This window comes from Rhinoraja longicauda, chromosome 4 (genome assembly GCF_053455715.1).
Source record: "Rhinoraja longicauda isolate Sanriku21f chromosome 4, sRhiLon1.1, whole genome shotgun sequence".
Classification (NCBI taxonomy): domain Eukaryota; kingdom Metazoa; phylum Chordata; class Chondrichthyes; order Rajiformes; family Arhynchobatidae; genus Rhinoraja; species Rhinoraja longicauda.
The window spans coordinates 23,506,161-23,534,084 of NC_135956.1; the positions used below are offsets into that span (position 1 = coordinate 23,506,161).

Here is a 27,924-nt window from a genome sequence, read left to right on the forward strand (position 1 = left end):
GGTCATGGGCTGCATCCATAATTTGCTGCAATTTCTTGCAGTCTGGGATGGAGCTGTTCCCAAACCAAGTTGTGATGCATCCTGATAAAATGCTTCCCAAGGCTGTTCAGCTCAACTCCCAACCACCCCTGTCCCACTGCTCACGCTGCTAATTCCCCCCCCCCCGCCCCCCAATAGTTTTTGTACTACTCTACGTGCCTTTGTAAATTGCCCCACAGGGACAAATAAAGTGCCTTGAGCTTGAACTTGAACTCTCTATGGTGCATCTGTAGAAGTTGGTAAGAGTTGTAGGAGACAAACTTCCTAAGCCTTCTAAGGAAGTAGAGGTGTTGGTGTGCTTTCTTGGTCTTTGCTTCAATATGGGTGGTCCAGGAGAAGCTGGTGAAATTGATTCCTAATAATTTGAAGTTTTCAACCATCTCTACATCGGCGCCGTTAATGCAAACTGTGGTACGTGTACCGCTTTGCTTCCTGAAGTCGTTCACTATCTCCTTTGTCATGCTGACATTGAGAAAAAGGTTGTTGTCTTGACACCAGGACATGAGGTTCTCGATCTCCTTTCTATACTCCGTCTCATCGATATTTGATATTCATCCCACAATGGTGGTGTTGTCTGTGAATCTCAAAATTGAATTAGATTTGTACATGGCTGCACAGTCGTGGGTATACAAGGAGTAAAGAAGGGGGCTGAGAACGCATCCTTGAGGAGCCCCCATGTTGAGGATTATCGTAGAGGATGATTTGTCCCCTATCCTCACTGATTGGGGTATTGGTCAGGAAGTCGAGGATCCAGTTGCGGAGATGAGTACTGATACCAAATCCCGCAAGTTTGGTGATACGTTTGGATGGTATAAGGGTGCTAAAGGCAGAGCTGTAGTCTGTGAATAGGAGTCTGGCGTCTGTGTCTATCTTATCCAGGTGTTTTGGGGATGAGTGCAGGGTTCGGGGGATGGCATCGTCCGTGCACCTGTTGTGGCGAGTGGGTCAAGGCCGCTGGGTAGACTGGATTTCATGCGTTCCATAACTAGCCTCTTAAAACATTTCATGATGGCGGATGTTAAGGCCACTGGATGGTAGTCGTTTAGGCATGAGGTTTTGCTTTTCATCGGCACTGGGATGATGGTGGTCTTTTTGAAGCAGGTAGGTACCTCAGAACGGAGTAGGGAAAGATTAGAGATTTCCGCGAATTTCCCGCTAGCTGGTCCGCACAGCTAAGGATACGGCCAGGAATTCCGTCTGGCCCAGTTGATTTTCATCGGTTTACCCTCAGATAGGCCAATCTAACCACTGCTACGGTCACCCTGGGGAGAGGCACACTAAAATCTGAAGGGCCAGGTGTCACCGCCCTGTTGGCCTTCTGCTCGAAGCGAGCATAGAAAGCATTCAGATCATCGGGTAAGGTCACACTATCACCAATAATGTTGCCTGACCTTGCTTTGCAGCCAGTTATCTTATTCAGACCTTGCCACATGTGCCCAAGTAATTATACCGGGACTCAAGTTTGTCCCGGCATTGTCTCTTGGCATCCATGAAGGCTTTGCAGAGATCATAGCGGGCCTTCTTTTACCGCTCGGGAACATTTGACTTGCTTGAGAGCAGAGTTTTATGGTGAGAGGCGCAAAATTTAATGAAAATGTGTAGGGCAAGTTTTTTTTTCAGTGAGTGGTGGGTACCTGGAATACATTGGCAGGGGTGGTGGTGGAGGCAGATACGATAATGGCATTTAAGAGGCTTTTAGACAGTCATATGGATATGCAGAGAATAGAGGGGCATGGATCATGTGCAGGCAGAGAAGACTAGTTTAACCTGGCAACATGTTCAGCATGGACATTGTGGGACAAAGGGCCTGCAATGTACTGTTCTATGTTTTAAAAAGTTCAACAATGATTGTGTAACAAAGAAAAAAGAAATAGGATCAACAACAATAAAACTACCAAAATGTTATTTTAAAACAATTTGGTTTACTAACATCTGTCAATCCTAACCGATCTGGTCTCCAAACTAGCTCAAAATTCTTAAACTATCACACCATGATTTGGGAACAGCTCCATTCAAGACCGCAAGAAATTGTGTGAATTGTGGGCGCATGCCAGACCATCACACAAACCAACCTCCCTTCCATTGACTCCATTTACACTTCACGCTGCCTTGGCAAGGCCACCAGCATAATCAAGGACGATCATAATCGCACCCTGGCTACTTCCTCTTCTCCCTTCTCCCATCAGGCAAGAGGTACAAATGTGTGAAAACGCACACCTCCAGATTCAGGGAGTTTCTTCCCATCTGTTATCAGGAAACCAACTCATCCTATCAACAGATAGAGTGCATTCCTCAGTGACTATGTACTCCATTGGAGACTCGGAATATCTTTAATCAGACTCGAATGGACTTTATCTTGCACTAAACGTTATTCCCTTTGTTATGTATCTGTGGCTCGATTGTAATCATGAAGAGTCTTTGTGCCGACTGGCTAGCTGGCAATAAAAGCTTTTCACTGTACCTCAGTACACGTGACAATGAACTCAACTAAACTATTCCTCAGCTTGAGGGTCAAGTGTTGACTTTGCCAGCAACACCTATATCTCGTGAAGAAATAAAACCTACTGTATTAATAAATCATTCAAATTAATTGTTTTTAAAAAACTATATTAGCAGTATTAAAATTAGATTTTGAGTGTGAGAAAGATAAGCCTAAGGAAGTAAGTTCTCAAATCTGCTTAAAATCGTTAAAACGGGGCAAAATTAAATTCAAGTTAATAAAGCAATAAATATATACTTTTAATTCTTCTGGTTTCATGTTTGCAAACGATGGTTTGCTTTGATTGATTGTAAGATACAGCATAGAAACGTGTTTTTAATACTCTCTTGTATTCAATGTTTATAATTTGCTTTTTCTGTTTTTAGACTAGTCGAATAATATTTTTTTAAATTCCTGGATCTAGTTCTTGTTCTGCAATTAAAGGGTTAAAGAAAGTTTATTCCTGAACGCGGCACTTGTTGCCAGAAGTACAATTGAATGGCGGCACTTTGACATGGATTGGATGACAAGTGAGGTTGGGGAAATGAAGCGTTTAATTTTCTGGTGTGTCGGTGGGGTGAACCCCGGCTTGGTTTGCGGTGCTTTCTGCGTGACTGTCCCCAGGAACTGGGATTGAAAGAGACATACACAATTAAACCGAGTGTGAAGAAGGGTCCCGACCCGAAACAACACTATCTTCTCCAGAGATGCCGCCTGACCCACTGAGTTACTCTAGCACTTTGTGTCTTTATTTTGTACACCAGCATCCGCAGTTCCTCGACCTCGTGTAGGGAGCAACTACAGGCGCTGATGGACACAAAATGCTCAGCGGGTCAGGCAGCATCTCTGGAGAAAAGGAGCCTGGCTTGGATCTGCACAATTAAACTGCCGCTTCTCTATCGGCGGTCCCATCCATCGCATATACGCACCCAGCCTGCTTTCATTACTGGTATCCAGAAAGTCGTGGCTGAGGTCAGTGATAACGCTGCAGGAATCCATGGAGGCGCTCCTGCTGTCTTTGGCGGACAGCAGGCTGTGCAACTTGTCCAGCCGCCGCTGCGTTCCAACCGCCGCCGTGGCCATGATGCCGGCCGGTCGCAGCGCTCCGAATCCCAAAGTCCAACCGCCCCACGTTCCAAGCACCAACCGCCCCACGTTCCAAGCACCAACCGCCCTACGATCCAAGCACCAACCACTCTACGTTCCAAGGACCGCCCCACGTTCTACGTTCCAAGCAACGCCCGCCCTACGTTCTACGTTCCAAGCAACGCCCGCCCCACGTTCTACGTTCCAAGCAACACCCACCCCACGTTCCAAGCAACGCCCGCCCCACGTTCTACGTTCCAAGCACCGCCCGCCCCACGTTCCAAGCTCCGCCCACCCCCACGTTCTACGTTCCAAGCACCGCCCGCCCCAGCACTTCCATGCTGCAAGAGAGTGGGAGTGTGGAGCTATTTACACTTAATCTTGTTCCTCCCTCTATAATTCCTTTTGGAGAGAGACGTTGCCTTTTAATATTTCACCTAAGGTTCAGATTAAGTCAATTTCCGGAGGGGGCGTGACTCGTGCTTCCAGCACAATTCACAAAGCGATTTCTCTTCCGCCTGAATATAGATACTTCCAATATCCCCTCCGCGCGAAGTTGCTGATAGGGCGGAAAAGCGCGCGAAGCCCGGGTCATCTGGTCCATTCCGCGCCAAAACGGGGTTTTGTGGGAGAAGTTAATCAGGTAAAATGTTGCGGATGCTACAGTTAAAAGTAAAAGGATAGCATTGTGTTTAGTCTCTTACCGTATTTGTAGTTATGTTTTAATTGCATTGATAAGCGTGTAAGTAAATTGGAGTCTGAAACGAAATAGATTAGTTATGTGAAATAGAAAGTTGGATCCATCTTCATTTTTTTTAAGGTGAAAAGATTGATACATCTTCAGTTTTATTTCTTGTTTCTAAATTGCCCTATAACGCTTTATCAAAAGAAAATGAAAGTTATGAATGCATCGAAACAATTTTGTTTTGAACATATTTATTTATCTAAACGTGTTCAAATTTCTGGTGTAAAGAATTGGCAATGTCGTACTATTACATTTATTTTGTTCTCCCAATTCTGTAGTTTCACATTCCATGAGTGAAACCGATATTTAAACCCAAACTATTGAATTCATCTTGGTTTATCAGAAGGACCCGATCAACTCATTTTCTCTTTCTCAAATAATTATTTTTCCCTATTGTGGCTGCTCCTGTTCATCAGTGTCACAAACACCAGAATAGAAAAGCCAGAATATGATTTTAACATAAATTAAAGTTGAGTGGGCAACATTGTGGAACATTTTTCGAAACCATATAAAATTAAAATATCCAATACATGCTAAGAAGTCACCTGATCACTAGTAATTTGACTATACATCATGTCGAGATTTTAATCAAATGGTAAAAAAGTATAGACTAATATTTTAACAGCATGTTTTTGATGATCAGAAAAATAGGTGACCTGGAGAAAAACTTTTTAATACATTAAAATGCTAGAATCTGGCTTACACTGATGAGGATTTCAGTGGAGACAAACTCAGTCATGATGTTCATAAGGGAAATAAATAATTATTTAGATGGAAAATGCTAGAAGGAGGATGATTAAGGGTCTTCAACCTGTAACATTAACTGCTTTCTCTTGTCACAGATGCAGTTTGACTGGGTGAGTTTTTCCAGTATTTCTGTTTTTGTTTCAGATTCCAAGTTTATTTGTTTTCCACATTACCAAGTGGAATGGATGTGTATTAGGTGATTGCACGTAAGGTTGTACGGTCAGAGTCACTCAAGCCTTCTGGAGGACGTGGCAGTTTACAGCATACACTACCAATACATGCAACAGGTACATTCTTACCTTTAAAAAGCCGCCAAAAGGCCAATTTTTGTGCTGTAAAAAATGAAGAAGCCGGAGGATCCAGCGGAGGAAGAGGAACCAGGAGAAGGGCTGCCAAGCCCATGGACACAAGAAGCAGCTGGGAAGACGTCTGGCCAACCGGCGGGAGAAGGGGAAACGCGGCCGGGAAGGGAGCCAGGAGTGCAAGGCCGAGAAGCAGAGGACCGCTGACTGGCCGGCGGGGGGAGAAGAAGAGGAGGAGGAAGAAAGGATGGGGTTGAGCGAGCTTGGGAGAAGAGCAGCGGGAAGAACCCGAGCCGAGGGGTCTGCAGGGGCAGAAGCAGCGAGCGCTGGAGGTCGGCAACCCGCCTGAGGGTGAAGGGCCCAGGGAGCCGTGCTCAACGGCCTTGGAGGAGGAGGTGGTGGAAGACAAGCAGCCGAGTGTCGAGCCCGAATAGGAGGAGGAAGGGGACCCGGGAGAAGCCGATCGGCGGCGGAGGCCGAGCAACAGCGAGAACTGGGCTGGGCGCTGGGAGCCTAGGCGGGGGACCAGGCCACGGCTCTGCTCCGCGACCCCAGCCTCGAGGTGTGCAGAAGGGGACCCCGGCTGATGGAGAGGGTGAGCGGGGAGAAGGGCTAGAGGGCCAGCAGGAGCGGTGAGGGGCCGAAGAACCGCAGGAAGTGAGGAGCGGAGCAGGGGCGCTGAGCCGTGAGGAGCGTGGGAGTGCCCGCCTTGCCCTCCAGTAGGCGTTGCATGGCAACAGTACAGGTCAGGGGCCGTGACCTCGCCTGCCGTGCCATCACTCTATGGAACTAACTTAAAGCAATTGCATCGGGCTGGCACTGATCCAGTGAGTTGAATGACCATTCTGTGTAACCTTTCTTTGATTATGTTTTAAATCCTTTAAAGCAAGGAATTTATGTTTTGATAGTCTCTATAGTGATCCTGGCATTTTGGCCTCGGTTCGCATTAAAGTCTGACAAATGTTGGAATGTACAGCTGACTAATTTTTTTCTCTCTCTCATCCTAGTACTAAAGATGTCATCCCCAACATCCACACCTAGTCGTAAAGGAAGCAAACGAGGAAGAGGCAGTACTCCTTCCACACGTACGTCCTAATGTTCTTGAACCCAAACACATCAGCAGTTATTGAAGGCTTTAGAAACTTAGATCAGTTGGGTACAAAATGCTATACAGTTTAGTTTATTGTCTTGTGTACCGAGGTACAATGAAAAGCTTTTGTTACATGCTATCCAGTCAGCCGAAAGACAATACATGATTACAATCGAGCCATTTATAGTGTATAGATACATGATAAGGGAATAACGTTTAGTGCAGGTAAACCCAGTAAAGTCCAATCAAAGATAGTTTGAGGTTCACCAGTGAGGTAGACAGTATTTCATGATTGCTCTCTAGTTGTGGTAGGATGATTAAGTTGCCTGATAGTAGCTGGACAGAAGTTGTCCCTGAATCTGGAGGTGTGTGTTTTCACATTTTTATATCTTTTGCCCGAGGGGAGAAGAGGGAGTGGTGAGGGTGCGACTCGTCCTTGATTATACTGCTGGCCTTGCCGAGGCAGAATGGGGTATAAATGGGGTCAATGGAAGGGAGGTTAGTTTGTATGATGGTCTGGACATGTGGCATTTTGTCAAAGCAATGCATGTTATTTGAATAATTTTGGCTATTATTAGATTGATGAGTTAACCACGAGCTAAATATTCAGCTGGTCCTTGTACCCCCATTGCACCTTCTTTCCACCCAGCACTCAAGTTGCATGAATCAGTTGATTACTTTCCATTTGGGTATTCACCATGGGAATGAAATGGGGGTTCCTACAATGTTGCTCATTTCTTAATTGACAGGTCTAATGTTTGAAGAAATCTACCTTGATAGTCTATTCAAAGACTGCTAGCATAAACTAGACCAACTTAGGCCCAAACCTCTCCTGCATCGGTGCAGCACCTCTTCCCCCCCCCCCCTCCTCCTCCCCTCTACGACAATGTCTACAAGCTACGACAACCTACCACCTAGACGACAGCAAGCTACCGACGACCCAGTCGTCGCGACCTAGGACATCCACCTACGACAGCGACTGTGACAACCGAAGTCAACCTACCTCCACCCTCGACAAGCTACGACCCTGTCAGGTCACAACTGATGACAACGGTGGCCATTTCGTGTAATTTTGGCGCCAAAGGGGTGTGGGTAGGATTTCCGATCATTCTTCATTATGACTGTCAGGAAGCAACATATGATGGCATTGCTCTTGCATCAAATGCAAGCCCTGCTGCTTCCAGCGGCCCTCATGCTTACAATTCTGCAAGACAGAAGGACAAGGAGAATGGGGAAGAAGAAGCCCAAGAAGAGGTCCGTGTGGTTGAAGCCCTTGTCTCTGAAGAGACCCAATGCAGTGCAATGTCAAAATAAATGAAAAGAGTTCGCTTTTCAATGCAGTGCAATGCTTGTGCTTGTGTTTGTTTTATTGGTCAAAATAAATGAAATTAAAATATTTGAAAGAGATGCCATGAGAAACTACTCTGAAATACAATAACTTCAAACATCAATCTTTGGTCAAAATGTCCAAAATTTACTTTATTCAAACAAACAAAATTCTTATAAAAGGTGGATCAGCACCGGCGACAACCAATGTCACCTGGCGACAACCTACGACAGCGCCCACGACAGGAGACGACAAGTTACGATCATTGGCGTCAAGCCAGCAGTCGGCGAAATTTTTTGAGCAGGAAGAAAATTCCGCGGTGACCAGAAAAAAGCTACGATTTTTTGGCGACTACTCATGACCATGCGGCGACAGCCTAGTTGCCTTAAAATTCGCCGAAGTGGGACCGGCCCTTTAGATTCTCGAGCAAAGTCAACAATTATCACAGTTGCAAATCACCTAAGGGGGGGGGGGGGGTGCGTTATTGCTTTCGCTGTAGTCTTTTTGTGAAGTTACTCTCCATCTCCCTGTAGTGCTATTGATCCAGTGAAAATAAAAGCACAGCAAAGTATTTCCAAGTCAGGATTGTGTGTGACTTGGAACTTGCAAGTGGCGATGTTCCCATTCGCCTTCTTCCCTAAGTTACTATGGCGTAGAGGTTATAGGTTTGGAAGTCATCATTGAAGAACCCTGGCAAGTTGTTGCATTGTAGCCTGTAGATGTTAGGCACAGCTGAGGTATACCGCTAGCAGAAGATTTAGGGTGGTTTGAAGTGGAGGGCATTGCATTGTTGTGGATGGTGATAAGTTGCTTGAATGTTGTTGGATGGTAAGTAAAAGGCCAACTTCTGATGTACCTTGGAAAGGGTTTGGGAGTCAGGAATTATTTACAACAAAAAATAGACTTTTAGATACCTTGCAACTGCAGTTTTAATCTAGTTGTTTATAATCAGTGGTGTTGTCCAGGATTTTATTGAAGTTTTTTAACTGTGGTAGTAGTCATTGAAATATTGAAAATGTTCTGCTCTGGCAGCCGGCATGACATCTACCTATATACTAAAACTCTCTTTTGTGTGTTTATTTGTTCCTGAACTGCAGCCAAAGCGGTATACGATAGCGCAACAATTTTAGGCCCACCTTACTCACCGTTGTCCCTTTGGTGCTAATGGAAGAAGTTTCATCGAAATCGATGTTATATTTTTAAAGTTATTCACATATCAAAGTTAAAATCTATCTCCTAGGGAGGAGGGAGGATATGGGTGGTTGAGGGTGATGGGGGGGGGGGGGGGGGGATGGGGGGAGGAGAGGGTGCTGCACCAATGCAGGAGAGGTTTGGGCCCAACGGGTCCACTTGGTCTAGTTTAAGTTATTTGTCACTTATGATGATGAGACTGGGTGTTATCTGGGTCAGACTCCCTGAAGGCATGGTTTGATTTAGCAGCTGATGCTGTGAATGAAACTAAGTAGTCATTGACAAATGCCTTCAGACCTTGTGATGGAGGGAAGGTTGTTGATGAAACACCCAGTTGAAGATGTTGAGCCCTCTGGAACACATGCATTGATGTACTGTTGCTGAAATGATTGACTTCAAATAACCAGTACTTTCTTGTTTTGCTTTGAATGATCCCATCTGGTGGGGAAAGTCCCCTGTAATTGTGTACTTGGTGTCTATATGAAGCCAGAATCTTCTTGTTACTTGTATTTATAAAAGCACATTAGTGAATGTGCACGTGATGCTAAAGATGTGCATGTTTCTTCCAGCTCGCAGTGATGGAGTGCAGTCTCCACCATCGCAAAGGCAGCGAGTGGATGACTCTACCTTCACCGGGGAGCTGCAACCGATGCCCACGTCTCCAGCAGCAGATCTTCAGAGCCCTGCTGTGCAGGAATCTTCCTTCCTCTCCAGCCCTGCACGATCACGTCACTCAGGTTGCTGTTTTTTCATCTGAAGTGAACTTTTTTTTTTCATTTGAAGTGAACATTTACAGCCGTGTAATTAATACAACCACAGCAGTACACATTCTCCTCCTTTGCCGTACTGGGGAACATAGCCAGCTTTAATTTTCCATGGGATAATCTTGCATTAGGGGAGGCACAGTGACGCAGCAGTAGAGTTGCTGCCTTACAGCACCAGATGTCCGGGTTCGATTCTGAATGGAGTTTGTGTGTTCTCACTGTGACCAAGTACGCTTACTCCAGGTGCTCCGGTTTCCTCCGACATGCCAAAGATGTGCTAGTTTATAATTAATTGGCTTCTGTAAACTGTCCCTGGTGTGTCAGATAGAACTAGTTTGTGTGTGAGTGAACTCAGTGGGCCAATGGGCCTGTTTCAATGGTGTATCCCTAAAATAAACTTGGAGGCCAAGTCATTGCGTATTTTTAAAGCGGAAATTGACAAGTTCGTAATTAGTAAGGGTGTCAAAGGTTACTGAGAGAAGCTAGGAGAATGGGTTGCGGAGGGAAAGATAGATCAGCCATGATTGAATGGTGGAGCTGACTCGATGGGCCGAATGGCCTCATTCTGCTCATATGAAGTTATGAAATTAAACTAAATTCTGCTGTTTTGTGGGTTGGCAGGAACAGGTTGAAAGTCACAGCAACTGCTCATTTTTGTTTTGCAAATGCTTGAATTTCTTGGGGCTTAACATTACAAGATGCTGGAATTATTTTTGGTCTTCGGAACATTTGCTGCTAACTTGCCAGGATGTTCTTGTGCATGAGTAATGTATTTACAAAAATTATGTTTGACCGCATTTTCTTTTGCTGGAAGTAATTGCCAAAATATTCTATTGCCTTGCAGCTGCCAGTGAATTTGACGTGAGCTCCCCCTTGATTTATGGTACCCCGAGCTCCCGCGTGGAAGGGACCCCTCGCAGTGGTGCACGTGGCACACCCATACGCCAGCGACCTGACCTGGGGTCTGCTAGTAAGGCTCGCCAGGTGGACTTGCATGCAGACCAGGTACGTACCTAATAGAAAGGCGAAGGAGGGTTGGTTTAAACTGCACGTATTTTAATGCAAGGGGCCTGACGGGTAGGGCAGATGAGCTTAGGGCATGGATAGATACGAGCTACTGGGACGTTGTAGCCATGACTGAAACCTGGTTAAGGGAGGGGCAGGACTGGCATCTCAATGTTCCGGGGTACAGGAGCTTCAGGACAGGGGTGAGAGAAAACCAGGAGGTATTTGAGGCTGGGACTATCTCATCGTTTAAGAAACAGTTAGACAGGTACATGGATAGGACAGGTTTGGAGGGATATGGGCCAAGCACAGGCAAGTGGGACCAGTGTAGCTGGAACATTGTTGGCCGGTGTGACCAAGTTGGGCCGAAGGGCCTGTTTCCACACTGTGTCACTCTATAACTCTTATGAGAAACAAGGAACTGCAGATGCTGGTTTATATATTTTTTTAAAAGACAAAGTTGTGGAGTAACTCTGTGAGCCAGGCAGTATCTCTGGAGAAAATGGATGGGTGACGTTTTGGGATGGGACTCTTCTTCAGACTCCTGGAAGTGTGTGTGAAAGAAAGCTGGGATAGAGGAAGGATAGGACAAAGTGTGGCAGGTAATGGGTGGACACAGACGAGGTGGGTTTTTAATAGGCAGATTGTTGGAAGAAGAGTCACTTATCGCTGTTCTCCAGAAATGCTGCCTGACCCGCTGAGTTACTTCAGGTACCTAAGGGAAACTAGCTTATCGAGGCTTTGACCAAATTTTCTTTTAGCTAAGCTTATTGTTTTTAGCCTTTATCTTTTAAATTATTAGTGATTTTTGGGTATTGCTGGCAACTCGTATTTGATTTCTTGTTGCCCGTAAACTTGGCTATTTCAACTTCCGTTACGAGCCAGCCACGTTGGTGTTTGCATGAGAATACACATAGGCCAGACATGGGGTCAACACATTCATTGCTTTGCAGCGTAGTAAATGAACCAGATGGGTAATTTATAACAATCTTGTGATTTTTGTGGTTACTGTTACCAATGCTAGATGTTTGATTTGATCTCTTCAGCCTTCGGTGGATGATGTTGTGACCAGTGAGCAATCTCTTGGCCAGAAGTTGGTTATCTGGGGAACAGATGTTAATGTAGCTGCATGCAAGGGAAAATTTCAGGTAACTGATCCTTTTTTGTTTAATTTGCAAGTTAGTTTTGTTTGGATTTATTCTTTTTATAATAGATATTCATCTTTTCCCTAGTTTAGTTTACAGATACAATGCAGAAATAGACCCTTTGGCCCACTGAGTCCCCGCACATTAATACTATCCTACACACACTTGGGACAATTTTACCAAACCAATTAACCCGTACGTCTTTGGAGTGTGGGAATAAACCAGAGCACCCAGAGAAAACCCACGCAGGTCAAGGAGAGAACGTAAGAACTCCGTACAGGCAAGCACTCGTAGTCAGGATCGAACCCGGGTCTCTGGCGTTGTAAGGCAGCAACTGTACCGCTGCGCCACCGTGCTGCCCTATACATATATGTTAGGAGACAATCCCATTTCTGTTAAATAAAATATTGCTGAGAGATGTCCACAACTATAAAGCCATGCATGTACATCCTATATGGTTCATTATTATTGATATTTGACCATGACTTCTGATGCGAGTGCATGATTTCACGCAATAGGGCAAAATAGCCTGTTGACAATTAGCAAGAGTTGAGAGATGTGGTTTCTGTCACTTTTTAAAAGGAAAGTAATCTTGCTACTGTTTTCTGGCAGAGGTTTCTTCAGCGTTTTATTGACCCTTCTACTAAAGATGATGATACTGTGGGCCTGGACCTGAATGAGCCACTGTACATGCAACGACTCGAGGAGGTAGTACCCAGCTTGATTTTTGCCAATTTTTCTTCATGTGTAAGCACTTTATGACCGAAGGGAACATGACTGTGTGCTTTGTTTGCAGATGAACTTGGTCGGAGAGCCATTCTTAAATGTGAGCTCCTCTCATTTGAGAGCGTTTGACCCTGAACTCTACCGGCAACTTGTTTGTTACCCACAGGTAATGCCTGTCTTTATACAACAAATTATTGGTTCTTAATGACCATTTTTGAAAAATGTTAAATCGGTGCCTTGAAGGTGAATTCTTCTTTTCTTATTTGTGTATAGGAAGTGATTCCTACTTTTGATATGGCTGTCAATGAACTCTTCTTTGAGCGTTTCCCTGACTCTGTACTGGAGCATCAGATCCAAGTTCGACCATTCAATGCTGTGAGAACCAAAAACATGAGAAGTCTGAATCCTGAAGGTAGAGTGGTGTTGTAAAGAATAAAATAAGCTTGTTTTAATTGATGAAACATTTAAACAGTTATTAATACCAACTGTTAGGCAATAGACAATGGACAATAGGTGCAGGAGTAGGCCATTCGGCCTTTCGAGCCAGCACTGCCATTCAATGTGATCATCCACAATCAGTACCCCGTTCCTGCCTTCTCCCCATACCCTCTGACTCCACTATCATTAAGAGCTCTATCGAATTATTATATCACTTTTAAGCCATCTCTCAAGCGCCTGAAGATGGGACCCCACCCGAAACTTTGGCTATCCCTGTCTTGTGCAGATGCTGTTGGGTTACTCCATCGATTTGACTTTCACTCAAGATTCCATACACTGCAGTTCCTTGTGTCCCCACAGGGCGGTGTTTGTTAGTTCAACTCATTGTTTCTGGTTTTTCCTCGCAGATATTGATCAGTTGATCACAGTGAGTGGCATGGTGATCAGATCTTCCCAATTGATTCCTGAAATGCAAGAAGCGTTCTTCAGTTGTCAAGTGTGTGCTTTCTGCACAAGAGTGGAAATTGACCGTGGTCGTATTGCTGAGCCGTCTGTGTGCAAGAACTGTAACACCACACACAGCATGGGTCTAATCCACAACCGCTCACTATTCTCAGACAAGCAGATGGTACGTCTTGCAAGTTTTTCCCAATAGTTCTTTAAAGTGTTGTTGACAGACTGAAGTGCAAAAAAATGTAGTCTGTCCAATTGCGATGCATTTCTTTCATAACTAATTAGTAATAATTGATACAGTCTTAATACTTTACAAGGGATGACACGATGGGCTGAATCAGAAACTCTATGGCGATTTGTTCAGGTGAACAAAATGCCAATCTGCAGCCATCAAACAAATAAACTATGATGTAAAAGATCTTGGTAAAAGAAGAAGAAAAGGACTACCACATAATGGTACATTCGCATTAAAATATCGAGTCCCAACTGGCTGTGAATTTGGGACTTATTTAATGACAGATGCAGCCTGTTTTTTCTCAATGTTCTCCAGTAGAGCCCTGTCCTGCTTTTTTTTCACCTCAGTATTGCACTGGATAACCTGCCTCTAATTCTCTGAAACTCATGTCGTAGGAGCCGAATTAGGCCTTTCGTCCCATCGCGTCTATTCCACCATACAATCATCGCTGATCTATCTTTCCCTTTCATTTGTTCTTCTGCCTTCTCCCCATAACCCTTGACACTGTACTAATCAAGAATCTTGTCAAATCTCTGCCTTAAAAAGACCCAATGACTTGGCCTCCACATCCATCTGTGGCAATGAATTCTCCAGAATTATCATCCTCTACTTAAATAAATTCCTCTTCATCTCCTTTCTGAAGGTCTGTCCTTTTATTCTGAGGCTGTGCCCTCTGGTTCTAGACTCTCCCACTACTGAAAACATCCTGTCTGCATTCACTCTAGTCACTATTCGGTAAGTTGCAATGAATTTCCCCTCTCATCCTTCTAAACCAACAAATCTTAACACCCTTCACATTTTCATGGTTTTGAGGAGAGCCCAGCCTTTGTGCCAGAACCCATACGAGTTGACTTAACGTGGTGGAAATAATTAACTTGCCGTTTCCCCTTACCTCAAAATGTTTTATGATTGCCAGGTTGTACAAGTGTTCCCCAATTGACTGCCAAAGGAATGTGCTGAATGTGAAGCTGAAAACTTTGATGCAGAACTATTTGCATAAGGGCAGTCAGAATAGAGAGTCGAGGAACTGCAGCACCTGGTTTACAAAAGTAGATAAACAATTTTAAAAAATAGACAAATAAGCAGTCAAAATTGACTTGGCATTTCGTTTGAGCAGATTGAACGAGCAGAAATCTGATGGGGAATTAAAACCAAATTTCAAATTATGAGATGAAACAAAATTTAATTTAATTTGGCTAACATAAATGTAAGCAATGCTGAAAGTTTTTAATCTGGGTGGGAGGGGGGAGAATTAAAGTCTCCTGAAGTGACTTGTAGTGGAATTCAAATTCACCACGTGTTTTTGGGTGGCATGCGGTCACAGTATGGATATGCATTTGCAGGTATGACGTTTAACCCTTTAACTTTATGTGATTTTTTCAGGTTAAGTTGCAAGAGTCACCTGAAGATATGCCTGCAGGGCAGACACCACATACAGTTATTCTGTTTGCTCACAATGACTTGGTAGATAAAGTGCAGCCTGGCGATCGTGTGAATGTCACAGGTTAGTGCTGTACTTGTGAAACGTTGCAAGTTATGGTTCGGATTTTTTTTCAATTGAGTTTTTTTTAATTAAGCCCGTGTATCTCTAGAGACTCTTTGCAGATACTTGATGTATGATTTTTAGAGGAAGTGAAAGATTATTTTGTTATGTATGGCTAGGCATCTACAGAGCAGTTCCCATTCGAGTAAACCCACGTGTGAGCAACGTGAAGTCAGTGTACAAAACTCACATTGATGTCATTCACTTTCGCAAAACTGATGAGAAACGACTTCACAGCTATGATGATGAAAAGGAGCACAAGCTGTTTACTGAGCAGCGCATTGAAATGCTCAAAGATCAGTCAAAGAAGCCTGATATTTACGAACGACTCTCTGCTGCATTGGCTCCCAGCATCTATGAGCATGAGGATATCAAAAAGGTAAAAGGTCTTCCAGAAAAACACAATGTATTGGCTTTATTTCTTAAATATTTTCTTATTTGTGGTAAATCAGTCAACTTTTCTCCAAATATATTCTTCCTGTGCATATTTCTCAGAAAAACATGGTTATTTTCTCTTTGCTCTTTTTTTTCTTGCTTTACCATTTTCCTATACGAGATACCAGACAAACCTGATAAGTCATCGCGTCACCTACAAGACCGAGATTAGGAAATTCCAATGCTGAAAATTGTACATTTTTTTGGCTGTCAGTGGCCTTTGTCCCAGGTTCTGGAATTATTCTGTCACATAATCTCGTATTGGCTCTGACTTGTGCTTTCATTCCACCATTAAACTAACAGCAACTGGATTTCCACAGGCAGATTATTATTTCAGTGGTGTCAGATTAGATAAAGGGGAAGTGCAATGAGACCTGGGTGTCCTTGTACATCAGTCACTGATAGTAAGCGTGCAGGTACAGCAGGCAGTGAAGAAAGCTAATGGCATGTTGACCTTCATAACAAGAGGATTTGAATATAGGAGTAAAGAGGTGCTTCTGCAGTTTTATAATGCCCTGGTAAGACCATATCTGGAGTATTGTGTGCAGTTTTGGTCTCCTAATTTGATCCTTGCTATTGGGGAAGTGCAGCGTAGGTACACAAGGTTAATCCCCGGGATGGTGGGACTGTCATATGAGGAAAGATTGGAAAGACTGGGCTTGTATTCACTGGAGTTTAGAAGGATGAGGGGGGATCTTATAGAGACGTATAAAATTTTAAAAGGACTGGATAAACAAGATGCAGGAAAAATGTTCCCAATATTGGGGGAAGTTCAGAACCAGGGGCCACAGTTTAAGAATAAAGGGGAGGCCATTTAAAACTGAGGTGAGAAGAAACTTTTTCACCCAGAGAGTTGTGAATTTGTGAAATTCTCTGCCACAGAAGGCAGTGGAGGCCAATTCACTGGATGAATTTCAAAGAGAGTTAGAGCTCTACAGGCTAGTGGAATCGAGGGATATGGGGAGAAGACAGGCACAGGTTACTGATTGTGAATGATCAGCTGTGATCACAATGAATGGCGATGCTGACTCAAAGGGCCAAATAGCCTTCTGCTGCACCTATTTTCTATATGTGGTTTAATGCGGAAATCCCACTTACCGTCGATAATCTTGTACTTCACCGCAGTTAGATTAATTATTTCAGATTTCTATGATGTAATTTTTTGCCAAATAGCTGGAATACTTCGTTAATTTTTTTTTGAATGAACTGTTAATGTTAAATAAAGCTGTTAATATAACCTAGCCCTTATATTTAAAAAATATATATACACATCCATTTTTATATATATATTGTGCGTGTATATGTGCGTGTGTAATAATGTACTTTAACATTTTTATATGTTTATTTGGCATTTTAGCCTTATTTTAATTTGTGTGTGTTTTAAGCCTTTATTTTGCATTCGGCTAACCTATTTTAAACACTTCATAAAATAACTTTCCTTTTCTCCCTTCCTGGTTTATTGCCTGTGAAAAAACAGTTACAATATATTTATTGTCATGTGTACCGAGGTACAGTGAAAAGCTTTTTTGGCATTGCCTTATACGATGTAGTGTTTGGATAATAGGAACTCCTTCCTCCCCCTGCAAACTGGTGGTGGCAGATAAAAATCAATTTTGGAAAGGCAGTCGGTCCAAGCCACCGAAATCACCCAGAACATTGGATGGATATTTTAAGATTAGTGCTGAGCTTTGTGCAGAGGCTTTGCCTCTGGTTATAAAGCAAAACACTTTTGTGGATGATCTTTGTAATCTTGGTAAGTAACTACCACCAAATCAAGTTCAGTGCTAGGGAACAGAAAATGGGTAACTAATTTGGCATTTCCTTACAACCAGCAATAGCATCCATGATAATATGTCAAGAGTTCATTTTTTGAAAAACTTTTTTATTTTGTAACAGGGCATCTTGTTGCAGTTATTTGGTGGGACTCGCAAGGACTTTAGCCTTACTGGCCGTGGCAATTTCCGTGCAGAGGTCAACATCCTTTTATGTGGTGATCCTGGTACCAGCAAGTCTCAGTTACTGCAGTACGTGCACAACCTGGTGCCCAGAGGCCAGTACACTTCTGGCAAAGGTTCCAGTGCTGTGGGTCTTACTGCTTACGTGACCAAAGACCCGGAGACGAGGCAGCTTGTCTTGCAGACAGGTGCTCTTGTTCTTAGTGATAATGGTATATGCTGCATTGATGAGTTTGATAAAATGAACGATAGCACAAGATCAGTGATGCATGAAGTTATGGAGCAGCAAACCCTTTCCATTGCAAAGGTAGGAATCGACTTTTAAAAATCCTCTAATGTTTTTCATGTTTTACAGTGTTATTATAAATGCATGAATCAGATACTCATTTCTGATGTCTGTAAGGTCATTATTCTGTGTTGTACACAGCGAGTTTCCATTACATTGTACTACCAAAAATAATATTTTTTCTTTAGTTCCAAAGTGTTTAGAAACCATCTTGCAACATCTCCTTTTGATTTAACTGCTGTTGATGAACTTTGAGTGAAAGTTGATTTTTGTTTGAATAACAAAGCCTCGTTTTTTAATGTTTCTTAGGCTGGAATAATCTGCCAGCTGAACGCCCGAACATCTATCCTGGCAGCCGCGAATCCAGTGGAGTCTCAGTGGAACCACAAAAAGACAACAATAGAAAACATCCAGCTTCCGCACACGCTCCTATCCAGGTAATGTAATCAGTACAGAAATGCTCTCAATCAACATATTATAACTTTTTAATATCTGTCTGCAGAAATCTTCCTGGAATAACTTCCTTCATTCTATGCTCTTAACTACTGAACATGTGTTACCAACTAATTAATTTCTAGAAGATAGACACAAAATGCTGGAGTAACTCAGCGGGACAGGCAGCATCTCTGGATAGAAGGAATGGCTGACATTTGGGTCGAGACTCTTCTTCAGTGAGAGTCGGGAGAGGGAAACGAGAGATATGGAAGGGTAAGGTGGGAAAACAAGTATCTTCGTCCCATTTGAACTCTCGTTTTCACACCTTGCCTTTCCATACCTCTAGTTTCCCTCTCCCCTGGCTCTGTCTGAAGAAGGGTCTCGACCTGAAATGTCACCCATTCCTTCTATCCGGAGATGCTGCCTGTTACTGAGTTACGCCAGCATTTCGTGTCTATCTTCGGTTTAAACCAGCATCTGCAGTTCCTTCCTATACATTAATTTTCTAGGTTTGACTTGATCTTCCTTATGTTGGACCCACAAGATGAAGCTTATGATCGTCGTCTTGCCCACCACTTGGTTTCACTTTATTATCGAAGTGAAGAAGAAATGGAAGAGGAATACCTTGACATGGCGGTGCTCAGGGACTATATTGCTTATGCCCGCATGTATGTTCATCCTAGGCTGAGTGAAGAAGCCGGTCAGTCGCTTATTGAGGTGAGGATTCCTGTTTTTAATATAATATTCTAAAGTGCTGCAAGCATTTCTCCCCCCCCCCCCCCCCCCCCCCCCCAACTACACGGCCACACAAAACACATTTTTCTTTGCCTTTGTGATAAAGGCTTATGTAGACATGAGGAAAATCGGCAGTGGAAGGGGTATGGTATCAGCATATCCTCGTCAACTGGAGTCATTGATACGTCTGGCAGAAGCTTACGCCAAAGTGCGTTTTTCCGAAAAAGTTGAAAATCTAGATGTGGAAGAAGCAAAACGTCTTCACCGTGAAGCTCTGAAACAGTCTGCAACTGATCCAAGGACTGGGATTGTCGATATATCCATCCTTACTACAGGTAATGTTTTAAAATAATATTTCTTTCATTTTACGTGCTGTGTTTGGGAAAAGAAAATGTTATAAGTGTTGACTTAATTCCATTCTAAAATGAAAATGAATTATAGACTGCCGCAAATCAAAAATTCAGCTTCTTGTCAATAGTAAACTGCAACACAAATTAATGTAAAATTTGCAAGAGACTGCATGTTATGTTTTTGAAATCTATCAATGATTCTGTAGGTTATCAGTCATTGATTTTGAGTCCTAACCCTGAGGAAATATTAAAATGCTATTCCTCAAACTTGCATTGGGTCTCATTGGAAGAGTGCAGAGCGGGAATGGGATGGTGAATCAGTGACAGGCATTTGGAAATTACGGGTCATCCCTAGGGATTAAGTAATTGAACCCTTTGGTCCCTGCAACACGTAATCACACTTGATTCCTCCAGTGTAGAAAAGAATACGTTTTGAGCACAAATGGAATGAACCAGATTGGAAGTGTATGTCAATTGCTGCTTCACTTGAATGTGGACTATTTGGGTCCCTGGGTGGTGAGAAAGGACAGTTTTTCCTTTTGGTTGCTTATACAGTACAAACCCGATGCAGGTTTGGCAGTTAAAACGTCAGCCGTGTTTGACGATGCTATGAGATCTTTAATATAGAGAATGGAATGTGGCACAAATCCAAGATTCCAAGAATCCTAAGATTTATGTTTGAATATATTATTGATTTTAAATGGTTTCTGAATATCTGATTGTCTTGCAGTACACTGCAGCACACTCGCACTGAATTGTGGAAACATTCCCTTACTCAGATTTAACATTTTCATTTCATAATTAGCTTGCAGATGTATGCAGTCACTTAAGCTTCAAAGAATCAACCGAACACCTTGCATCTAACAGTGCATTTATTTGTTTCAGGAATGAGTGCCACGGCTCGTAAACGGAAGGAAGAGTTGGCTCAAGCCTTGAAGAAGCTCATACAGTCTAAAGGCAAAACTCTAGCCATGAGATACCAACTGCTATTTGATGATTTAAGAAGTCAATCTGATATTGTAAGCTATTTTATATTTTTGATTGGAAAGGTTTGGATTGACCTGTGTAAAATGGGAATCTTTTCTTTTCTGTTCTTTTTATGCTGTGAGGCAGATGTATTGCATCACCCAGTTCTAGTGATAATGGAACTTGGAAGCATGTTTATCCAAATTGCAATAATCCAGAGAAGATAGATTCCTGTTACTTGGTGTTTATTTTTAAAATCGTGGAATCAGAGAATGGTAAAGTACAGGAGAAACCCTGTATATACTTCATCTTTCCGCAAGAATTGGCTCAACTTCCTTACTTTTCTCACATTTTAATCTGATCCTGTTGCAAATCCAAAAACGAATTTGCGTCTTCATCCTTAGTTTTTACTGCTTGTGGGATTCTCCCCTCTTCCGTGAACATGTCTTTTAAAAAAAGTTTGCTTGACTTTTGGTCCTTTTGCATTCTGACCAAAATTAAGATAAAGTGCTCTCTATTCAAGCCCTAACTATTGTTCTATAAGAATTTATTGTAACTGCACATCCTTGCACTCTTGTTTAAGGAACATTTGATACCATTTGATAAACATTTTCTCATCTTGTCTTGTCACCTTCCTGGATTTATGTGTATGTGCCCCAGGATCCTGCACCCTCTTCAGTGTTCTTTCTTTTATATTTTTGTGCCTTTCTTTGTGCTTCCTAACAAAATTTCACCAAATATATTTCTGCATTAAATTTCAATTGCTATATCTTTGAAAAATGTTACCAACCGCCACCTAAAGTCTATCGCTATCACAGTTTGCTATAAATGTAAGTTTTGTGGTGTCTGTACATTGTCAAAGTTGTCCACTTTAAACATGCATTGGAGATGGCAGGAGTCGGAGCACTGAACCCAGGGGATCACAATAGACAATAGGTGCAGGAGGCCCTTCAAGCCAGCACCGCCATTCAAAGTGATCATGGCTGATCATCCACAATCAGTACCCCGTTCGTGCCTTCTCCCCATATCCCTTGACTCCGCTATCTTTAAGACCTCTATCTAACTCTCTTGAAAGCATCCAGAGAATCGGCCTCCACTGCCTTCTAAGGCAGAGAATTCCACAAATTCACAACTGGGTGAAAAAGTGTTTCCTCATCTCCGTTCTAAATGGCCTACCCCTTATTCTTAAACAGTGGCCCCTGGTTCTGCACTCCCCCAACATCGGGGAAAAAATTCCTGCCTCTAGCGCATCCAATACCTTAATAATCATATACAGTGCCCTCCATAATGTTTTGGACAAAGACCCATCATTTATTTATTTGCCTCTGTACTCCACAATTTGAGATTTGTAATAGAAAAAAATCATATGTGGGTAAAGTGCACATTGTCAGATTTTAATAAAGGCCATTTTTATACATTTTGGTTTCACCATGTAGAAATTACAGCAGTGTTTATACATAGTGCCCCCATTTCAGGGCGACATAATGTTTGGGACACAGCAATATCATGTAAATGAAAGTAGTCATTTTTAGTATTTTGTTGCATATCCATTGCACGCAATGACTGCTTGAAGTCTGCGATTCATGGACATCACCAGTTGCTGGATGTCTTCTCTGGTGATGCTCTGCCAGGCCTGTATTGCAGCCATCTTTAGCTTATGCTTGTTTTGGGAGCTAGCCCCCTTCCATTTTCTCTTCAGCATATAAAAGGCATGCTCAATTGAGTTCAGATTGGGTGATTGACTTGGCCACTTTTTAGGTTTGAAAAACTCCTTTGTTGCTTTAGCAGTATGTTTGGGATCATTGTCTTGCTGTAGAATGAACCGCCGGCCAATGAGTTTTCAGGCATTTGTTTGAACTTGAGCAGATAGGATGTGTCTATACACTTCAGAATTCATTATGCTACTACCATCTGCAGTTGCATCATCAATGAAGAGAAGTGACCCAGTACCTTCAGCAGCCATACATGCCCAAGCCATAACACCCACACCACCGTGTTTCACAGATGAGGTGGTATGCTTTGGATCTTGGGCAGTTCCTTCTCTTCTCCATACTTTGCTATTGCCATCACTCTGATTTAAGTCAATCTTCTTCTCATCTGTCCACGACCTCTTTTCCAGAACTGTGGTTGCTCTTTTAAGTACTTCTTGGCAAACTAACCTGGCCATCCTATTTTTGTGGCTAACCAGTGGTTTGCATCTTGCAGTGTAGCCTCTGTATTTCTGTTCACCTGATTCCTGAAGAATGTTTCTGATCTGTCGGACAGGTATTTGGGGATTTTTCTCTATTATAGAGAGAATTATTCTGTCATCGGCTGTGGAGGTCTTCCTTGGCCTGCCAGTCCCTTTGCGACTTGTAAGCTCACCAGTGCTCTCTTTCTTCTTAATGATGTTTCAAACAGTTGATTTTGGTAAACCTAAGGTTTGGCTGATGTCCCCAATTCTTGTTTCTCAGTCCCATAATGGCTTCTTTGACTTTCATTGGCACAACTTTGGTCCTCATGTTGATAAACAGCAATAAAGGTTTCCAAAGGTGGTGGGAAGACTAGAGGAAAGACTCGATGCTGAGAGCTCTCTTATCCCTGCATTAAGGTAGCAATTAAACATACCTGAGCAATTACAAACAACTGTGAAGCCATGTGTCCCAAACATTATCGTGCCCTGAAATGGGGGGACTATATATAAACATAGCTGTAATTTCTATATGCAGAAACCAAAATGTATAAAAATGGAAGGTAGACACAAAATGCTGGAGTAACTCAGCGGGTCAGGCAGCATCTCAGGAGAGAAGGAATGGGTGACGTTTCGGGTCGAGACCCTTCTTCAGAATGTGTCTACCTTTGATTTAAACCAGCTTCTGCTGTTTTTTTTCCAACACGTATAAAAATGGCCTTTATTAAAATCTGACAAATGTGCACTTTAACCACATGTGATTTTTTTTTTTTAATTACAAATCTCAAATTGTGGAATACAGAGGCAAATAAATAAATGGTGGGTCTTTGACATTATGGCAGGCACTGTATGTTTCAATAAGATCCCCTCTCATCCTTTTAAATTCCAGTATACAGGCCCAGTTGCTACATTCTTTTAACATTTGACAGTCCAGCCATCCCCAGAATTAACCTATTGAATCTACGCTGCATTCCTTCAATAGCAAGAATGTCCTTTCTCAAATTTGGAGACCAAAACTGCACACAATACCCCAGGTGTGGTCTCACTAGGGCCCTGTACAACTGCAAATGGACCTCTTTGCTCTGATACTCAACTCCTCTTGATATGGTCAATGTGCCATTAGCTTTCTTCACTGCCTGCTGTACCTGCATGCTTACTTTTAATGACTGATGTGCAAGGACACCCAGATCTCGTTGTACTTCTGTATTCCCAGAAATACCTGCTGTTGTTGTTCCACTGTCATCCCTGCTCGGGTCTCTTTCCAGTCAACTCTGGCCAGCTCCTTCCTCATGCCTCCAGAGTCCCCTTTGCTCAACTGTAATATTGACACTTTCGATTTTCCCTTCTCCCTCTCAAATTGCAGATTAAAACTTATCATATTATGGTCACTGCTTCCTAATGGCTCCTTTACCTTGAGTTCCCTTATCAAATCCGGTTCATTACACAACACTAAATCCAGAATTGCCTAATCCCTGGTGGGCTCCAGTACAAGCTGCTCTTAAGAATCTATCTTAGAGGCACTCCACAAACTCCCTTTCTTGGGGTCCAATACCGACCTGATTTTCCCAGTCTACCTGCATGTTGAAATCCCATAACCACCGTAGCATAACCTTTGCTACATGCCAATTTTAACTCTTGATTCAACTTGCACTCTATATCCAGGCGACTATTTGGGGGCCTGTAGATAACTCCCATTGACTATTTTCAGCCTGAGAAAACAACCATTCAGTGTTATTTCTATTTTTTTTGTCTTCATTTCTTATTCAAGCCAGTTCTGTCTGTTTTTTTCACGGGTTTCAACCTTCTTGACAGAATTATCTGGCACTTAATTAAATATTCATTGGAAATCCATGTTATCCACATCAATTATATTTCCTTCATCCCGATGACATCATATCAAAATAATTTGGTTGGTCAAACAAACTTTTTCTCAGTCCTTTCTGTCTTCCATCAATGCATTGTTGTCTAAGTGATTTGTTAACTTTGTTCTCGATTATTGTTTCCGAAAATTTTACCAACACCTGAGGTTAAACTCGCTGGCCTGTAATTACCAGGATTGTATTTGTCCTCTGAGGCAGCACAGAGACGCAGCTGGTGGAGCTATTGCCTCTCTGTGCCAGTGACCCTCAGGTGCTGTCTGTGCGGTGTTTACACATTCTCCCTGTGACTACGTTTTTTTCTTTTGGGTGCTCTCAAATCCCCAAAACACACAGGTTTATAAGTTAATTGGCTTCTGTAAAAATTGCCTCTGGTGTGTAGGGAGTGGATAAGGAAGTAGGATAACAGAACTAGTGTGAATAGGTCAGCATGTGCTGAAGGGCCTGTTTCCATGCTACATCTCGAAATAAAAGAATGACACAATTGTCTAGTCCTCTGCTCCTTCCCTCTAAGGATGATTGTTTACTAAGTTCTTGTCATGATTTTTCTTTTAATATCTAAAGTCAAATGGTGTATGAACATGGTAATGCAGGTTCTGACTGCCTTTTAAAGCAGTGATTTAAAAACAAAAGTCTTACTAATGTAAGACTAGTGTACTTACAATGCATGTGAACCATCGCTTTCATGTTTTTTTGTCCCAATAGTCTTGAAATTGTGTGGAATGTTGCTTGGAATAAGAATAAGCAGAAAAACTTTGCACATGTCTGGTCGTAGGAGAGGGACTGATAAAGTTGCAGGGAATAAAATACTTGCTGCTTAATAACTGAAAGTAAATCTGGCTCCCCATATGAAGCATAGATTTGCACAAAAAAAAGTTTTTATTCCTTGCATGCAACTTACAGTTTTAATTATTTTTTTAAGGCTATTACCAAGGACATGTTTGAAGAAGCTCTCCGGGCTCTGGCAGATGAAGACTTCTTAACTGTAACTGGGAAAACTGTTCGACTACTTTAAGAACAAACGAACCAAGAATTTAAAATCAGTAATGCTTTCTTTTGATCTTGGTTACTGAAGCTTGTTTGATTATTTGAAAGATGTATTTTTCATTATTTTGCTTATTCTGCAGCAATTTTTTGGTAATTTCATTTAGCTATACTAATATGAAATGAATGTCTCTTGATAACATTGTACGCCAAGGGAATTGCATAGCTGCTTTGCTACATTTGTAAATAGGTGATTATTTTTTCAATCTTTGATATGATGCATTTTTCAATTTGAAAGAAATTGAATAATTTGTATGCTAATTGAATAAAATGTGGGATATGTTTTGTATTGTCAGTAAAAAAAAATGTATTAACATGCTGTTCCTGTGAAGTTTGTTTCGTGTTGGGATGGAACTCGCCAGGCCAGAAGACCTATTTATATCAATGAGCCATTGGTTTGATGAAAATGCAAAGAAAGGTTTTTAGTCTCTTTATAATCATCAAAATGTTAATTTTGGAGCAGTTTACATGTTGTGGTTTTGGGGGGACAAGCCAAAAATGACTAAATGCTGGACTCTGGAAGAACTTAGCAGGTCAAGCAGCTGCTGTGAAGACGAAAGAACAATGTTAATGTTTCTGGTCAACACCCTGCATCAGAACTTGGAGGGAAGGTTTGTTGGTATATAATAATGCTACAGTGGGGAGGGGGAGAGAATGCACTGAGGCTGGTGGGTGCTAGGTGTAACCTGAGGGGGAGGGGATGATGTTCAGACAGAACCAGGTGGGGTATCGCATGGGATCCATGAATAATTTTCTATCCATGAGATAGCTGAATGGATAGAAAATTAGCTTCATGGAAGGAAGCAGTGATGGTGGAAGGTTGCTTCTTGGACTGGAGGCTTGTGACTAGTGGTGTGCTTCGGGGTTCGGTGCTGGGCCCGTTACTGTTTGTCATCTATATCAATGATTTGGATGAGAACATACACGGCAAGATTAGCATGTTTGCAGATGATACAAAAGTGGGTGAATTTGCAGATAGTAAAGATGGTTGTGAAAAATTGCAGTAGGATCTTGATCGATTGGCCAGGTGGGCTGAAGAATGGTTGATGGAATACAGAGAAATGTGAGGTGTTGCACTTTGGGAAGTCTTAACATGGGCAGGATGTACACAGTGAATGGTAGGGCTCTGGGTGGTGTAGAGCAGAGGGATCTTGGAGTGCGAGTGCATGGTTCTTTGAAGGTGGTCGCAGATAGATAGGGTGGTCAAAAAGGTGTTTTTGCACGGGTCGGCAAGAGTATTGAGCATATAAGTTGGGAGCTCAAGTTGCAGTTTTATAAGACATTGGTGAGGCTGCATTAAGAGTATTGTGTTCAGTTCTGGGCACCATGTTATAGGAAAGATGTTATCGAGCTGGAATGAATATAGAGAAGATTTACAAGGATGTTGCCAGGGCTCAAGGGTCTGAGCTGTAGGGAGAGGTTGGGTAGGCTGGGACTATTCCTTGGAGCACAGGAGGATGAGGGGTGATCTTATAGAGGTGTATAAAATCATGAGAGGAATAGATTGGGTAGATGCACAAAGTCTCTTTCCCAGAGTAGGTGAATTGAGGACCAGAGGACCATAATTTATATGCTGGAAAGGATTTAATAGGAATCTGAGGGGTAAATGTTTCACACAAAGGTGGTGGGTGTATGGAACAAGCTGCCAGAGGAGGTTGAGGCAGGGACTATCCCAACATTTAAGAAACAGACAGGTACATGGATAGGACAGGTTTGGAGGGATACGGACCAAATGCGGGCAGGTGGGACTAGTGTAGCTGGGACATGTTGGCAGGTTGGGCCGAAGGGCCTGTTTTCACACTGACTCTTGAGAGGGTGGGAAAGTTAACAAAGGGAGGAGTTCTGTAGGTTGGTTACCCTCTTTCCTTCCCCCACTCCCAAATCCCTGACAGGTATACCATTATAAATTAGTATGGGTTTGTACATGGCAGATCATATCTTCTGAATTTGATTTGGGTTTTCTTTTGAAGAAGGTTGATAAGGACGTAGATGTCTATATGAACTTAAGAAAGACCTTTAATACAGTCCTGCGGCATAGTAGGCCGCTCTGGAAGGTTGAATTGCATAGGATCCAGGGAGAGCTAGATAGAGAATTGGCTTTGTGGAAGGAAGCAGAGAGTGGGGGTGGAAGGTTGGTTTTCAGACTGGAGACTGCTTACAGGCTGGAGTGCCTCAGATTGGTGCTGGGCCCATTTCCATTAGTGGTTTATATCAACGATTTGGATGAGAGTGTACAAGGTGTGATTAGCATGTTTGCAGATGACTCAAAAGTAGTGTTCTTATAGACAGTGATGATGGTTATCAAAAGTTACAGCAAGATATTGATTAGCTAAGCAAGTGGGCAGATAAGTGAGAT

At 42.6% G+C, this 27,924-nt stretch overlaps 2 protein-coding genes across 2 annotated transcripts in view; one reads left to right on the forward strand and one right to left on the reverse strand.

Annotated features, from left to right (window-relative positions):
* Positions 1 to 3,675, reverse strand: part of prkdc (protein kinase, DNA-activated, catalytic subunit) — a 185,578-nt gene extending 181,903 nt beyond the window's left edge. The window contains exon 1 of the mRNA XM_078397370.1: positions 3,448 to 3,675. Coding sequence (XP_078253496.1) covers positions 3,448 to 3,601 — 154 coding nt within the window. The 5' untranslated portion in view covers positions 3,602 to 3,675. The remainder of the gene's footprint in view (positions 1 to 3,447) is intronic.
* Positions 3,676 to 4,008: 333 nt separating this feature from the next.
* mcm4 (minichromosome maintenance complex component 4) lies at positions 4,009 to 25,837 on the forward strand. Its single transcript, XM_078398529.1, has 17 exons — positions 4,009 to 4,247; positions 6,406 to 6,483; positions 9,576 to 9,743; positions 10,615 to 10,775; positions 11,822 to 11,923; positions 12,533 to 12,628; positions 12,717 to 12,812; positions 12,920 to 13,058; positions 13,492 to 13,712; positions 15,156 to 15,276; positions 15,435 to 15,694; positions 17,647 to 18,012; positions 18,301 to 18,428; positions 18,936 to 19,143; positions 19,268 to 19,496; positions 20,397 to 20,530; positions 25,447 to 25,837. Exons 2-17 carry the CDS (start codon positions 6,414 to 6,416, stop codon positions 25,537 to 25,539), a joined length of 2,592 nt encoding a protein of 863 aa, XP_078254655.1. The 5' UTR covers positions 4,009 to 4,247; positions 6,406 to 6,413; the 3' UTR covers positions 25,540 to 25,837.
* The last annotated feature ends 2,087 nt before the right edge of the window (positions 25,838 to 27,924 follow it).